The sequence below is a fragment of the Panthera uncia genome (assembly GCF_023721935.1).
Source record: "Panthera uncia isolate 11264 chromosome D3 unlocalized genomic scaffold, Puncia_PCG_1.0 HiC_scaffold_8, whole genome shotgun sequence".
NCBI classification, from domain to species: domain Eukaryota; kingdom Metazoa; phylum Chordata; class Mammalia; order Carnivora; family Felidae; genus Panthera; species Panthera uncia.
In genome coordinates, this window is record NW_026057586.1 from 47,314,878 (window position 1) to 47,331,489 (window position 16,612).

The 16,612-nt window shown below is 42.7% G+C and overlaps 1 protein-coding gene and 1 long non-coding RNA gene across 2 annotated transcripts in view; one reads left to right on the forward strand and one right to left on the reverse strand.

Moving 5' to 3' along the window:
* The window catches only part of LAMA3 (laminin subunit alpha 3), a 279,507-nt gene that overhangs the window by 77,305 nt on the left and 185,590 nt on the right, over positions 1–16,612 (reverse strand). The window contains exons 33-37 of the mRNA XM_049619625.1: positions 14,974–15,118; positions 14,133–14,273; positions 12,708–12,869; positions 10,120–10,218; positions 7,698–7,781 (exon numbers count right to left, since the gene is read on the reverse strand). Of these exons, the coding sequence (XP_049475582.1) occupies positions 7,698–7,781; positions 10,120–10,218; positions 12,708–12,869; positions 14,133–14,273; positions 14,974–15,118 (631 nt within the window). The remainder of the gene's footprint in view (positions 1–7,697; positions 7,782–10,119; positions 10,219–12,707; positions 12,870–14,132; positions 14,274–14,973; positions 15,119–16,612) is intronic.
* LOC125914388 (uncharacterized) lies at positions 12,308–14,076 on the forward strand. Its single transcript, XR_007455289.1, has 3 exons — positions 12,308–12,506; positions 12,603–12,719; positions 12,846–14,076. It is a non-coding gene; the product is annotated as an uncharacterized LOC125914388 (long non-coding RNA).

Sequence of the window (16,612 nt, forward strand, 5' to 3'; positions counted from 1 at the left end):
GGAAGGGAAGGGAAGGGAAGGGAAGGGAAGGGAAGGGAAGGGAAGGGAAGGGAAGGGAAGGGAAGGGCAGGGCAAGGAGGCAGGGAGGAAGGGAGGAAGGGAGGAAGGGAGGAGGGGAGGAGGGGAGGAGGAGACGAGGAGAGGAGAGAACAGAAGTTAGTATAAGATAGCAGATTTATATTTAGAGTCAGGTGTCCTGGGTTATTCCTAAGAAAAGAGAGTGCCACATGAAAGGGGAAAAAATGAAGGCAGGAAATAAGGCACAATGAAATGCAATAAGATTTCCTAGTGTTTACTTATTTTAAAATGCACTTTTGGGGCACCTGGTGGCTCAATTGGTTGAATGTCTCTCTTTTTTAAACTTTTTTTTAAAGTTTATTTTTTTGAGAGAGAGAGAGAGAGAGAGAGAGAGCAAGGGAGGGGCAGAGAGTGAGGGAGAGAGAGAATCCCAGGCAGGCTCCTTGCTGTCAGTGTGGAGACAGAGACGGGGCTCGATCTCAGGAACTGTGAGATCATGACCTGAGCCAAAATCAAGAGTCAGACACTTAATAGACTCAGCCACCCTGGCGCCGCAGAGTATCTGACTCTTGATTTTGGCTCAGGTCATGATCCCAGGGTTATGGGACTGAGCCCCACCTTGGGCTCCATGTTGTGCATGGAGCCTGTTTAAAATATTCTCTCTCTCTCTCTCTCTCTCTCTCTCTCTCCCTTTCCCTCCCTCCCTCCACTTCTCGCTTCCTCTGTCCCTCTAACCAACTCTCTCTCTCTCTCTCAAATAAATAAATAAATACATAAATAAATAACTTTTTTTTAAAAATGCACTTTTGTGTGTGCAAGCACAAAATGAATGAGAATGATACAGGAGAAAGGCTTAAGGAAACCCACTGAGTCATGCAGTTAGATCACTCATTAAATGTGCATAATTGGGACAGAAAGTACAATCTTTTCTTGCACACACACATTTACATTTTACTTTTATGATGGTAAAAGGCACATCACATAAAATTTACCATTTCAGCCATTTTTAAATGTACAGTAGAATAGCATTAATTATATTCACATTGTTGTATAACACATCCTAGACCTTTATCATCTTGCAAAATGGAAACTCTGTACCTATTAAGCAATTTCTCCTCTCCCGCCAATTCCTGAAAACCACCATTCTACTTTCTGATATTATGAATTCGATTACTTTAAATACCTCATGTAAGTGGAATCACTCAGTATTTGTCTTTTGGTGACTGGCTTATTCCACTCAGCATAAAATCTTCACATTACGTTCCAGCATCTAACTAGCTAGATCTATCATATTCTAGCACGTGATAGGATTTCCTTTTTAAGGTAATATAATATTCCAACATATGTATATACCATATTTTCTTTATCCGTTCATCTGTCATCTGCCACCTCTTATCTACTGTGAATAGTGCTGAAATGAACATGGATGTGTGAATAGCTGTTCAAAACGCTATTTTCAATTCTTTTGGGTATATACTCAGAAGTGGGATTGCTGGATCACGTGGTCATTCTATCTTTAAAATTTTTTTAAATCTCAATACTCTTTTCCACAGTGGCTCGCACTGTTTTATAATCTCACCAACAGTGCACATGTGTTCCAATTTCTGCACATCCTCGCCGACACTTGTTATTCTGTTTTATTTTTAACAGTAGCCATCCTAATGACTGTGAGATGGCATCCCGTTGGTTTTGATTTGCATTTCTCTACTAATTAGTGATGTTGAGTATCTCTTCATATAAAAGCCTGCACTTAGAGAAAGAATTTTTTTTTCATGTTTGTTTATTTTTGAGAGAGAGAGACAGAGCATGAGCAGTGGAGGGGCAGAGAGAGAGGGAGACACAGAACTGGAAACGGGCTCCAGGCTGTTAGCGCAGAGCTCGACATGGGACTTGAACTCAGGAAGTGTAAGATCATGACCTGAGCTGAAGTCGGAGGCTTAAACGACTGAGCCACCCAGTCATCCCTAAAAGACTGCACATTTAACCTTTATATTCTGTTGCCTCCTTAAAACTTGGCTTCCATATGTCTTAAATGGGCATAATAATATCTAATCTCTCAGCAGTATGATGAGGATTATGTGTCCTATAGTGTCCTATATAGTAGAGGATTAAAGCAAATTAAATAATATAATGTACATAAAGTGTTTAGCCCAGTGCCTAACATGTAGTAGACATTCAATAAATGGTATCTATTATTATTTACATATAAATAAGATACTAATATAATTTTAGTTTATATTTTTAACAGCTTGAGGTATGATTTGCATACAATTATATTCCCTTATTTTAAGCGTACAATTTTTAGTAAATTTACAGAAGCATGCAACCATCACCACAATGTAGTTTTACATTTTCATCCCCCTACCCCCAAAAGAACCCTTGTGCCCATTTGTAGTTACTGCCTATTCCCATCCCAAGCCCCAGGCAACTGTCTCTAGCTTTACCCTTGTTGGACCATTTATGTAAATACAAGCTTTAGGGACGCCCGGGTGGCTCAGTCAGTTAGGCATCTGACTCTTGGTTTCGGCTTGGGTCATGATCTCACAGTTCAAGAGTTCTGTGCTGCTAGTGTGAAACCTGCTTGGGATTCTCTCTTTCCCTCTCTCTCTGCCCCTTCCCCACTCATGCTTGCTCTCTCACTTGCTCTCTCTCAAAATAAATTTAAAATAACACTTAAAAATCAATCAATAAATACAAACTATTTCAATAGTACACAAATGCTTATCTTCTATTCATTTCTTCACCTGCTCTGTTGTGCTCTTATTATCATATACATTATGTCTTTATACACTGTATGCTGATCAACACAGACTTATAATTACTTATAATTATTGCTTTAAGCAGTTGTCTTTTAAATCAGAAGGTTACAAACAAAAGATATATTTTTACTGCCTTTCATATTTACCTATGTAGTTACCTTTACAAGTGTTTTTCATTTCTAACAGGGATTGAAGTTATTGTCTATAGTGTCCTTTCATTTCTGTCTAAAGATTCCCATTAGTATTTCTTATAAGGAGGGCGGGATAGCACTGAATTCTCCCTGTTTTGTTTATAATGGAATGTCTTCATTTCTCCTCCATTTTTGAAGGACATTTTTCTGGATATGTAATTCTTTGCTGCATGTTTCTTTTAGCACTTTGAATGCTGCCCCACTGCCTTCTGACTTCCATGGTTTCTGGTGAACAGTTAGGTCTTAACCTTATTGAGGACCCTTGTATGTGATGTGCTTCTCTCCCATTGCTTTTAAGATTGTCTTTGTCTTTCAGAATCTTTACTATGATCTCTTGCATTTATCCGACATGAAGTTTGTTGAGCTTGGATGTGTAGATTAATGATTTTCATCAAATCTGATAAGTTTTGCAGCCATTATTTCTTTAAATATTGTTTCTTTCTTTGTTTCTCTCTCCTCTTGTTCTGGTACTTCAATTATTCACATGTTGGTACATTTGATGGTGTCTCATACGTCTTTGAGAGTCTGTTTGTTTTTCCTCACTCTTTTTACTTTCTGTTCCTCAGACTGAATAATCTCAATTGACCTTCAAATTGGCTGATCCTTTCTTCTGCCTGTTCAACTCTGTTGTCGAGCCCTGGTCTTAGTCAGCCTGGCTGCCATAACAAAACACCATAGACTCAATGGCTTAAACAACAGAAATCTGTTTTCTCAAAGTTATAGAGGCTAGAAGTCCCAGATCAAGATTGCCAGCCAGTTTGGTCCCTGGTGAGAATTTTCTTACTAGCTTACACATGGTTGCCTTCTCACTGTGTTCTTATGTGGTAGACAGAGAGAGTGAGTTTTCTGGTGTCTCCTTTTATAAGGGCATTGATTCTATCAGATCACAGCTCTATCCTTATGATCTTATTTAACCTTAATTACTTCTTTACTCCAAATACACTCAAACTAGAGACCAGGGCTTCAACACATAAATTTGGAGAGAACACAACCCAGTCCACAGCAGCTCTTCTAGTAAATTCTTCATTTTCAGATATCGTAATTTTCAACCCTAGAATTTCTATTTGGTTCTTTTTTTTATAATTCCTATTTCTTTACTAGTATATTGCATTTGGTGAGATATTGTTCTCATATTTTACTTTAGTTCTTTAGACATGGTATTCTTTAGTTCTTTGATGTATGTTGATTTAAAGTCTTTGTGTAGTAAGTCCAATGTCTGGGCTTCCTTAGGGACAGTTTCTATTTATTTATTGCCTTTCCCTCCTGTGCATGGACCATGCTTTCCTGTTTCTTTTTCATGTCTCATATTTTTTTGTGGAAAACTGGACATTTAACATAATGTAACATGGCAACTCAGGAAATCATATTTCTCCCCCCTCCCCAGAATGTGTTGCTGTTGCTATTTACTATTGTTGTTCGTGTCTTTGTTTAATGAGTTTTCTGAACTAATTCTGTAAAGTCTGTATTCTTTGTCATGTAAGGCCATGAAAGTCTCTGCTTAGGTAGCTTAGTGGTCAGCTAGTGACTGGACAGAGATTTCTTTAAATGCATAAAACCGAAAAGTCTCTTAGTATCTGCCAAGGGGTTTGTGTGTATGTTGAGGGACCCCTCAACACTCAGCCAGGCAGCTGACAACTCTGTTTTAGCCTTCACTTCTGGTTTATTCTAAGCCTCAAGGTCAGCTAGAGGTGAGGGCTTAGGGCAGTGTCAGGTCTTTCCTGAGCATGCTCACAGCCCTGAGTATGTGTGGCCTTCTACCTTCCCAAGATTGTGTTGGAGCTTTCCAAAGCCCCTATGGACATCTCATTCCCAGCTTTTTAAGTTTTGTGATTAGCCTATTATTAGTCCCAACTGTTATCCATCACCTCAGGCAGCCATGAAGTTAAGCAACCGCCTCTAAATGTTTTCAGACATCCCAAGGGAAAAGCTTTTCATTTTGGAGACAGTTCCAAGTCAGGTCAAACAAAGACAGCTTAGAGGTAGAATCTTCCAGAAAACCTCCAGACAGGTCAAATCATGATAGTTCTCTGGGAGTGAAGCTTTGTATAAGCTCCGATGCCACTGTCTCCCCTGATGGTTGCTGGGCTACTGGCAGTCACCTTGCTGGTGGGCTATTGTTTTTCAAAGCTACTGTGGAGGTGGGGGATGGGTACAGAGCAAGCTGACTGCCACAAAGCCCGATGTTCTTACCAAAATTCAGCCATTTTTCTTGAATAAACACTTTTCAGATTGTTGTAAGCCTCTGATCAATGTCCAGGTTCTAACATACTTGATTCTAACCATTTTTGCCAGATTTCTCATTGCTTTTACAGAGGAGAGAATTTCTGGAGGTTCCTCCTCCACCAATTTTGCTGGCATGTCCACTCTCATATAAATAGAATATGTGGTGTGTGTCTTGCTTCTTTCAATACAAAAGCAATATATTGCTTTTGAGGTTCATCCATGTTGTCATAGGTATCAATGCTTTGTTTCATTTATTGCCAAGTAGTATTCTATTGAATGGATGGACCTGTACAGAAATGTTAAAATATGTCTACAGATTCAAAGTACTTGAAAAGTATCATCTTGAGGTATCAGACATATTTAAAAAAATTTTTTTTTAATGTTTATTTTTGGGAGCGAAAGAGAGACAGAGCATGAGTGGGAGAGGGGCAGAGAGAGAGGGAGACACAGAATCCGAAGCAGGCTCCAGTCTCCATGCTGTAAGCACAGAGCCCTATGCGGGGCTCGAAATCACGAACTGCGAAGATCATGACCTGAGCCAAAGTCGGATGCTTAACTGACTGAGCCACCCAGGCACCCCTTAATGTTTATTTTTGAATGTGTGTGCAAGTAGGGGAGGTACAGAGAAAAGGGGAGGTGAGGATCTGAAGTGGGCTTCTGTGCTGACAGCAGAAAGCCCAATGCAAGGCTTGAACCCATGGACCACTAGATCATGACCTGAGCTGAAGTCAGACACTTAACCGACTGGGTCACCCAGGCACCCCTGGACATACTTAATAATACAAGTGGAACACTATTTTAAAGAAGTTGTCATAACCAAGTAAATGTAATATGTTTTATGATTTCATAAGCTTTCCTTTATTTATTTATCTTAATCTTATTTCTTTTGGTATTAGACTGTTTTTGTGGCTTTTCTATCCATTCATCCCAAGCTTTTGTTGGCCACTGAGGAAGGCATGAGATCACAGCATTTACAAGCTCACAGGGTTTATAAGACAATGATAATTACCTGTAAAACAGGAGAGACCATGCTAAGTGCCATACAGATAGTATAAACAAAGCCCTATGAAGATGAAACTCTGTATATTCTACACAATTTATATTTTAAATTTATACACATGAAATATATGTCTAGAAATATAATTAATATTTTGAATTCATAAAATAAGTCAAAACTCATAATTGCTTGAAAGGACTAAGTTGTAGAAATGGAGTATTACTCGGCAATCCAAAAGAATGAAATCTTGCCATTTGCAACTATGTGGATGGAACTAGAGGGTATTATGCTAAGCGAAATTAGAGAAAGACAAATATCATACTTCACTCATATGAGGAATTTAAGATATAAAACAGATGAACACAAGGGAAGAGAAGCAAAAATAATATAAAAACAGGGAGGGAGACAAAACATAAGAGACTCTTAAATATGGAGAACAAACAGAAGGTTGCTGAGGGGTTGTGAGAGAGGGGATGGGCTAAATGGGTAAGGGGCATTAAGGAATCTACTCCTGAAATCATTGTGGCACTATATGCTAACTGACTTGGATATAAATTAAAAAAATAAATTAAATTAAAAAAAAGAAAAGATGCTCAACATCAGTCATCATTGGGGAAATACAAATCAAAACTACAATGAGATATCACTTCAAATCTGTCAGAATGGCTGAAATCAACAACACAAGAAAAAACAGGTAGCTGCAAGGATGTGGAGAAAGAAAAACCCTCTTACACTGTTGGTGGGAAGGCAAACCAGTCCAGCGACTCTGGAAAACAGGACAGAGGTTCTTCAAAAAGTTAATGGTAGAACTACCCTATGATCCAGCAATCACACTATTGGGTATTTACCCAAACAATACAGGACACTAATTCAAAGGGATACATGCATCCAATGTTTATAGCAGCATTATTTGCAATAGCCAAGATATGGAAGCAGCCCGAGTGTCCACTTACTGATGAATGGATAAAGAGGAGGTGTAACACACACACACACACACACACACACACACACACACACACACACACACTGGAATATTATTCAGACATAAAATAGAATAAAATCTTGCCATTTGCAATGACATGGACAGAGCTAGAGAGTCTAATGCTAAATGAAATAAGTCAGTCAGAGAAAGACACACACCATATGATTTCACTCATTTGTGGAATTTAAGAAACAAACAAACAAAAAAACAAGCAAAGAGAAAAAATAAGAGAGAGAGAGAAACAAAGCAAGAAACAGATGATTGATTATAGAGAACAATCTGACGGTTACTCGGGGAGGGGTGAGTGGGTTAAACAGCTGATGGGGATTAAGGAGGGCACTTGTCATGATGAGCACAGGGTGATGTATGGAAGTGTCGAATCACTATATTGTACACCTGAAACTAATATAACACTGTATGTTAACTAAGTGGAATTAAAATAAAAACTTAAATCTTAAAAAAAAAAGAACTAAGTTATGGAACAAAAAGGATCATCAAGAACCTTTTTATGTGTGTTTTTCCTTTACCTCCACCACCTGCACACGCACGTGATACAGACGGTCTGGCCGTGGGTTATTTGGCTCCTCATGGATGATGGACATGCGCTGACCCTGTTTAAAGAAAAACATGAGATATGTCACAACAGAGAAATAATACCTAATATGGTGCATGTTTGCAAACAGGAAACCAGGAAAATCCCCTTGACTGAAAGTGGCTATATAAAGATGGAATTTATTTTATTTTAATTTATTTATTTATTTTTTTTTTTTTTACAAAAAACCATGCTTTGCAGTCAATGCATGAGGTGACTTTCCATGACGGCTGACAGATCCAGGCTGTAGTAACCAGAAAGTGCTTTGGTGGGTGAGTTAGTGAGGAGGGTGGGGTGGGGAGAAGGGCTATGTGCAGGCTGCATAGACAGGTTGCTGCAGAGCTGGCACGTGGGGGAGGAAGCCCCCATAGCCCACTCCCTGTGGGATCCAGCCCTGCTCACTCTCAGCCTCTGAACCTCCCTCCTCATAGCAGGGGCTCTTTGGGACTCCTGACAGGGCATAATGGGAAGGTCAAAACCCACCAACACCTCCACCCCAAACCCTCACACAAAAACCCCAGCTTTTCTGTTACAAACCCAAACCCAAAAGGGTTCCATTCGCTAGTGCTGGCATTTGAGAAAGAAGACCATTATCTGCAATCACAATCACTGAAAAGCTTAATCTAAAAAACATGCCCCGTAGGCTTTTAATTATGGTGGTTTGGAACAAAGCAGCAGACTGAATGCTTCATGAGCCTAAATTATTTTCCATCTTGGGAGGGAAAATTAAGAAGAAATTTTGGTCCTCACTTTTCCGTGAATTCCAACTGCCTGTGTAATAAACTCTTTGGCAATAAAATATTGGTATATTAATGGCCCGAACTTAAGATATTCTGAAAAAATAGGAAACTGAAATACAGCACTGCCATGATGGCATTTTTATTATGGAGCTATTTTTTTCCTCTAAAACATCTCTGGGGGCCTGGGTGGCTCAGTTGGTTGAGCTTCTGACTTCGGCTCAGGTCATGATCTCGCGGTTGTGAGTTCAAGCCCTGCATCGGGCTCTGTGCTGACAGCATGGAGCCTGGAGCCTGCTTCGCATTCTGTGTGTGTGTCTCCCTCTCTGCCCCTCCCCCACTCAAATTCTGTCTCTCTCTGTCTCAAAAATAAAATAAAGATTAAAAAAAAATTTTTTAAGTCTTCAGGGCCTCATTTTCAACATGTTTTACAAAGGTTCTTTGAAGTTTTTGAAACGACAGTTCAATAAATTTGGGTGCCAGTAAAAACAAAACACAACCCAGCAGTGCCTAAACACAAAAATTGGCCAGAATGCAAGGCTCTCAGCTGTGACGAGATGTGTGAGACTCGCTCGTCCCTACTGTACAGGGAATGACACACAAAAACCTTCAGGAAGCTGGAATTGCACTGCATTAACCACAGCACATAAACCAGAAACGGCATCAAGTTCAGGCTCAGGCACCTCAGTTCTGTTCAAGACACTGGGCCCTGTACTTTAGGAGATTCAAAGCAGAATGTGACGTTAACCCTGCCCTCGAGGAATTTTCTAGGTTGCAGTTGTAGACTATGTGGCTGGTACATACTGTATAGATGTCACTTCTCTTCTCAAGAAACCAAAATGGCTCCCTACCGTCTATATCAACTCAAATTCCTTATCGTAGCATTAAACATCCTCTTTCCCACCCTTCCAGGTTTGTTTTCTATGACTCGGGAATCACTCTTAATACAGCCAAGTTGGACAGGTCACCCCTTGCGCACTGCCCCCCTGCCTTGGTTTATCCTATTCTTTGCCCCTGGAAGGGCACTTCTCCTGTCATGCCAAGGCTTAAAGTTCTGGCCCCAAATTAACCCTTTCCATGAAACCTTCTGTGGGCCTCTCAACTACATAAGCCCCCAGTTGGACCCCAGCTGCCCGAGAGTCTTGTTTGAACTTTACCTCAATGCTTATTGTTCAGTGGATTGTAGCTATTTGCATATGTCTTTCATCTCCCTTCTTAGATTACACTCTTGTTAAAGACAGGGTCACCTGTCCTTTAGGAGCCCAGCAATGTGGCCTTGTAAACTGGAAGGTCTCAAAAACATTTGTGAGACTGAATTGAAAGATAAAAACATACAAATAAGTTTACCATGAAGCAATAACTTAAGAGAAGCAAGCGTGAGATACAGTTACATTCTTTGGGAGGGGAGACAAGAGAAACCACGGGGGCTGGGATGATCAGGGGAAGCAGGATCCTGAGGAGGGGCTACCTGCTCTCAACTTCCTTTGTAGTTGCTATAAAATATTGGAAATGACTTAATACAATTTTCTTATAGGCCACTGATCAAGATGTCCTAAAACTGGGTCAGCAACCAACTGCAACTGCCACTTCCAGCCACTTGGGTCATGTTGTGATACCTACAGTGAGCTGCACATCCGGCTTCTTTTCTAGAAGAACCATGTCGCCAGGTAGCCCAAAGGACTTGATTTGGTAGGTGAGGTAACCACCATAGGAAGAAACCTAAAATTGGAATTGTAGGATCAACAGCACAAGCATTAGAAGAGCCTATGGCAATATTAACCCACATAACAAGCACAAAGGTCCATCTGGAAAGATACGATCAACCTGTTCATGGTCGTCTTGAGAGAGAAGAATTGAAGATAGTATTTGAACTTTCTACTTTGTACCATTTTAGATCACTTAAAATGTTGAGCATGAACATCACTGAGTTTTACAAGCAAGAATATGCTTCCGTTAAGAAGATGGGGTGCCTCGGTGGCTCTGTCAGTTAAGCGTCCCATTCTTGGTTTTGGCTCAGGTCATGATCTCACAGTTTGTGAGTTTGAGCCCCGCGTTACAGTCTGTGCTGACAGCCTGGAGTCTGCTTGGGATTCTGTCTCCCTCTCTCTCTGCCCCTCCCCTACTCACTGTCTAGCTCTCTCTCTCAAAAATAAACACTTTTTAAAAAGAAAGAAAAATAATAGTCACACAGAAACAAGTAAGATCCTTCTATTCTAGATGACTACTAAACCAAAGTGTTCATTTAACCTATAGCTATCCTAAGAAATCTAGGCCACTGGTTTCTTGTTTAAATGACAGAACTGGTTAATATCTATCAGTTACAAAATGAATCTCTAGAAACAAAATTTTTTAAAAACTTCCCCCAAGAGCAGATGGTGTGCATTTCCTAAGTGATCATACATTCCCCTGGGTACAGAAGCCATGTCTGACTGCTCCAGTAGGTATACAGATTTTTTCTCAATGCCACCTAAGCGGCATGATCATGGTGGAGGCATGAAGTCACAATTTTGTGACAGCTACTTCACCTCTGCTCCTGACACTTCCCACCCTTAAGATGAAAACCAATCAAGAAAGGAGTAATTGAGAGATGAAAATAAGAGGCACTGATCACCTCAGAGCGGGGCAGGACAAAATACCCTTCACAGGGAAAACAGAAATAACCTGGAGCAGGGGAGGAGAACACCATTACCGAGCCCTCAGTTCACTGACGTTCCCTAGAATCTGCAAACTGACAAAGTCACAGAGTTATGATCTCAGAGTCTGGAAGTATTCCAGGGTAACATCTTAAATCATCCTATTGAGATTAAATATTGTCTTTCTGATGGGCTAAAGTGGTTTTTAAAATATGTCCATAAATTCTTTGATACTCTTGTCTTCAAGAGGTGGAGCTTAGTTCTCTTCCTTGAGTGTGGGCTGGACTTAGTGACTGGTTTCTAGCCAATAGAGTAGGGAGGAAGGGAGGATATGTTTTTGCTGCAATTAGGTTATAAAAGATTATGGTTTCTATTTTGAATTTCTCTCTCTCTGTCTCTCTCTCTCTCTTGCTCCACATCTCTCTCTCTGTCTCGTTTTCTACCAATTACTTTAGGGGAAGCCAGGTGCCATGTCACAAGGACCCTGAGGCGGCCTATGGAGGCCTCATGTGATGAGGAACTGAGACTTCCACTCAGCAGCCAGCAAGGAACAGAGGCCTGTGACAACCACATGAGTGAGCTTGGAAATGGAGCCTCCAGTTCTGATGACTCCAGTCCTGGCTGCCATCTTGACTACAACCTTATAAGAGACCCTGAGCCATCCACTCCTGAATTCCTGATCCACAGAAACTGGGCAAGATAATAACTGTTTGATGCTTTAAGCTGCAAAGTTTGGGGGTAATTGTTTGCATAGTAATAAGATAACCCATGCATGGGCTCACTGTGTGGAGGCCAAGAGGGGTATTAAGTGAGGGAGAAGAGGGGTCATATGAGAGAAGCAACATTCCCCAAACTCAAAGGTCAAAACCCAAAGTCTTTCAACTAGAAGACAGAATTAGAGCCTTTAGGCCAACAAGGCCCTAGTATGTAGTCATTCTAAGCGAATATGGTGCCACTTGAGCTGGGCTGTGTGGAATCTACACCTTCTGGAAAGCTCTACCTTCTGCTACCAAGTGCATGTGCTACCTGCCGCTGGTTCTACAGGAAGCCCACACTTCCGTTGTCAGAAATGAGTGTCATGGGCCCGGCAGCAAAGGAAGAGCAATTCGCTTATCAGCTCCCTGAAGAGCGTCTAGCTAACTGCATGTGACTCTGCTAATGACGGCTGAGGTACCACCAGCTCTTGTGCTTCTTGTAATAACTCATGAGTCACTTGTCAGCTTTTGTTTTCCTGACAAGGAGCCTTTCTTCTGCTGTAAAACAAAGAATGCTTACCATTGGCTTTTAAAAGCACACGTGTCCCATTTGCAACAGATATTATCTAAATGGTTAAGCAAAAGTGGAGAAAAACGTGGTGCGTGGTTTCCTCCGCTGGTGAGCTAACACTTGTGGGGTACATGAGGCTCATAAGCCCCTCCCAGCAGAGGGGCCACGTCTTTTCTGCACTTGTAGTTCATCTAATTTCTTCAGTTTCAGTAGCCTGAACTTCCTGACGCTTCTTCCAGACAGTCAATGATGCTCACACTGATGAAGGAGGCCCGGCGAGGGCTCAGAAGGACAACAGGATGCCGTTACCTTGTCTCCCAGGTAGGAAAGAGGTGCGACCCAGGACGCACTGTGCACGGTTGAGGGCAGCTCCTGGAGGTCTGCGACCACACTGCTGCTGCCCGGGTTGAATGAGACGGGGATGTCTGCTCTGTCTGCTGTCTCCAGGCGCCAATCCATCATGTCCACAAACTGGAAGACAAGAGCAACGACGGAAATGTACGCCTGCAGCTTCTCTGGTGACGGCTGGACTATGCAGAATAGAAGGACCAGGGGGTGGCCACCTTGCTTCAAAAGCTTCACTTTGATGCCTCCTCTTGAGCTTGCTCTTGGATTCCCATGACAGAACTCTCACCTGCCACTGCCTCCCTCTGACCCATCACAACTAAGAATGCTCAGACCGCGGGATCACAGTATGTGGAATTTATCTTTGCCCCAGCACACATCCTGGTTTTGACATTTAGTAGCTATTTGATAAATGTTCAAATCGCAAATAAATAAGTGTGGGAATAATAACTAGGGCTGTGGGCACATTTTAATGGTGAGCTCCTTAGCAAACATGAGACGGAACAGAGTGGCCTGCTATCGTTATTTTTCTCTAATGAATCCTTATGACCAAATATTTTTCTGATCATAAAGGAAGCCAAGAGTTAAAAGATGAGGGAGGGGAAAAACAAGGAATTGACAAGACATTGGTTAGAAATAATGCTTCTGGGTTCCCCTGGGGGTAGAAGACATCAGTGGATTTACAAATTAATTTTTCCCCCAGTTACAAGCCTACATTCCTTTTGGGAGGCAGGCAAGGAAATATATAAAACAACTTTTCCTTGAATCCTTGTTAGACAGAAGACATTACTCATACAAAGAAGGCAAGCACGAAACTGCCAGTTCAAGGAATAACAAGGGCAGCAAAAGTTTTAGTTTCATGGAGTTAATTTAAAAACTGGCCAAAGATATGGTAAAAATAAGCAAGATGGAAAGTAAAACAGAAAGAAAAGAAGCAGAGAAAAAGAAGTGGGAGGGAAGAACAGCAAACTCCATTCATTTCATGAATGTTTCTTGAACACCTATTATATTCCAGACCCTGCGACAGGCGCTGGGGGTGTATCAGGAGCTTATATGCTAGTGTTGGGGGAAGATACTTAAATTTTAGAACTAACTGGATAATATGTCAGGGAGGGATAAATTCTACAGAGGACATGAAGAAAGGTGAGGATACAGAGCGGGCAGGGTGAGCTATTTCGTAGGGAGTGGTGAGGGAAGGCCCCTCTGAGCCCAAGATCCTTGAGCAGACCTGACCAACTGAGGGACTGAGCGTGAGGACATCTGTGGAAAGAACAGCGCAGGCCTAGGAATGGCGAGGGCGAACCTTAACATTTTAACAAAGTAACGCATAAAATTTCCCCAAGCCCTAGGAGGTACTAAATAAAAACAAAACGCTAATTCCATACATACCTTAGCTCTTCTTTTATGTGTACTGTGACAATTGTTATTTATTCCAAAACAAAAGCAGCGGGTACAACCCTTGGGATTTGCTGGGTCCAAGTAGAAGGATCCTTCTCGACACACATTACATTCTGTACCCTCCACGTTCTCCTATTGAAATAAAACGCGAAACAAGATGATGGTTTCTTCTAAAGCTTCCCGGATTGCAATTAGCTACTTCCACGCATTAATGCCAACACGAAATGTTAGAACGTGGATGCTAACAAGACATGCAAAGTTATATAACTGCTAAGCTTTTATAACACATTAATTGTTTAAACTATTCTACCACGCTTAAGTGAAAGACAGAATTTTCTCAATTTCACAAGGTGCCCTTTGGCATCTTGAGGGTAGAGAACTAGCACCATAAGGATTCACAGTATGGGGAGGGGGGCTAGTTCATTCCACTAACTACCACCTCAAAACATATGCTGGGACTAGGGTCTCTTAGCACCTGGCAGGATGTCCTGGAGCAGATTATTAACTTGAGGTCTATGGGTCAGGAATAAGCTTCTGGGGAAGCTCTGAACCTCTTGAAATTATAGACTAAAGTTCGGTGCCAACTTCTCTGGAAAGGATCCAGATCAGTCTTCTGGTTCTTAAGGTCTACATCTTCTCCAAAGGACAGGAGGGGTCTTCCCTTGTAACTATTTCTATCAAATGAGATAATAACTATTAAATGCTACCTGACTTGTGGAAATCCATTGCAAGTCAGTCCCACTTCCCACATATTTTTATGCGTTGACCCGACACGAAGAACTTCCTCACTGGCCAGTGGCTGGCGCCCCTGGCATCACGTGTTCTGCCTCACCTTGCACAAGCAAGCTCCAGTTCCTGGGTTGCAGACCCCTGGCTCAGTCCCATCCCTGTTGCAATGACAGGGGACGCACTCGGGGAAGTGGTAAAACCCGGGAGCACACTGGTCACACTGCCGCCCTGTGACTCTGGGCTTGCACCTAGACCAAAAGCAAAGGAGCAAAAGTGTTCATCGTCTTGGCCACACACTTCTGAAATCCACCTGCACAGCAGCAGAGCAGTTCCTGCACGAAACCAGCTAAACACACAGTGTCTGCCCGTGGGGGCTCACTGCCCAAGGCAGAATGGAAAGCAGCAGAGAAAAGGCACTTCCACAAAGCAGTCAGGAGGACCATCCTGGATGTCACCCCTGGGTCTGGCTCGTGCTGGACTCTGGGGGTGCAAGGACAGACACAGCCCCCGAGCCTACGTGGCAGGGCAGAAATGTGGACAACATGCACATGGGGTCTCAGCAGGGGTTGGGGGAGCAGCTCTGACCCAGGGTCCCGGAGGGAGGTGATGTGTGAGCTGAACCTAAAAGGGCAAATGTCGTGGGGTAGGAGTGGAGGCAGGTGTTCCAGACAGAAAGAACAGAGAAGAACAGCCTGGTGTGTGCAGGGAGCACACGTATGAGTGGAGAAAGTTGACCCATGAGCTGAAGAGGGAGGCAGGAGGCGGTTCACGGGGACAGAAGTGCTGGCTTCTGTGACGCTGTCCGGTGGAGTGCAGTGGCTGAGCCCTGTGCACCAAAGGCAGTCTGGCTGGAGCACGGATCACAGCTCTGGCACCCAGCAGATACAATATCTTAATAATTTTCTAAGGCCCCATTTTCTCATCTGTGAAAGAGGAAACGCTAGCTGCTGCCTCCCAGGACCCCTGTGGAGATAGATGAGGCACCACGGCAAGCTCTTGGACAAGGAATCACCATCTAGAAAAGTTTTAAGTAGGAAAGAGCGTGGTTGGATGTGTGTGTGGATGGAGTCAAGATGACCAATTCTGCAGCAGGCTGTGGAGTCAAGAGGGAGAAGGGGCTCAACTAGGGCAAAGGCATTTGGGATGGAGAGAAGATATGGGTTCCAAGCTATTTTGGGGTGAGGCTGCTGGGGTCTGTAATGTTCTGAATGAGGGGAGAGTAGGCGGGAAGGCAAGGAAGACCCCCAGTCATCCAGACTGGGCTCCCGAGTGGATGCTGGAGTGGGCAGCGGCCCCTGTGCCTGGGCTCCGAAGAAGGCTCTGTGGGGAGCGGGGTGCCATCCACACGTCTGTGCACTTGAGGCAAAGAATGGAGGGGGAGGCACAGAAGAAGACGGAGTGAGAAGAGCAGTGAGCTGCCAGCAGAACTGAGAAGCCCGGCACCCCGCGGGGTGAAGAGAGGGAGAGGGAGTGGGTGCCAGCTCCATCACTGAGCTCCATGGCTGACGTCTGGTGGGATCCACACGCTGATCTTTTCTTTGTGGGTCTAAAGAAAGTACTAGAAAATGTGCTTCATATCATAACATTGGGAGTATAATCTGACACGAAGTATTTTACCACTAAGGTGCTACCAAAACCTATTAAAATATCTTACCCCAGGGACCATCCTGAAAAAGAGAAATCTAACTTTCTGTCCCACAAAGTTTGCCTTTGGCAAATACCTGCTTATAATCAAGTACAGA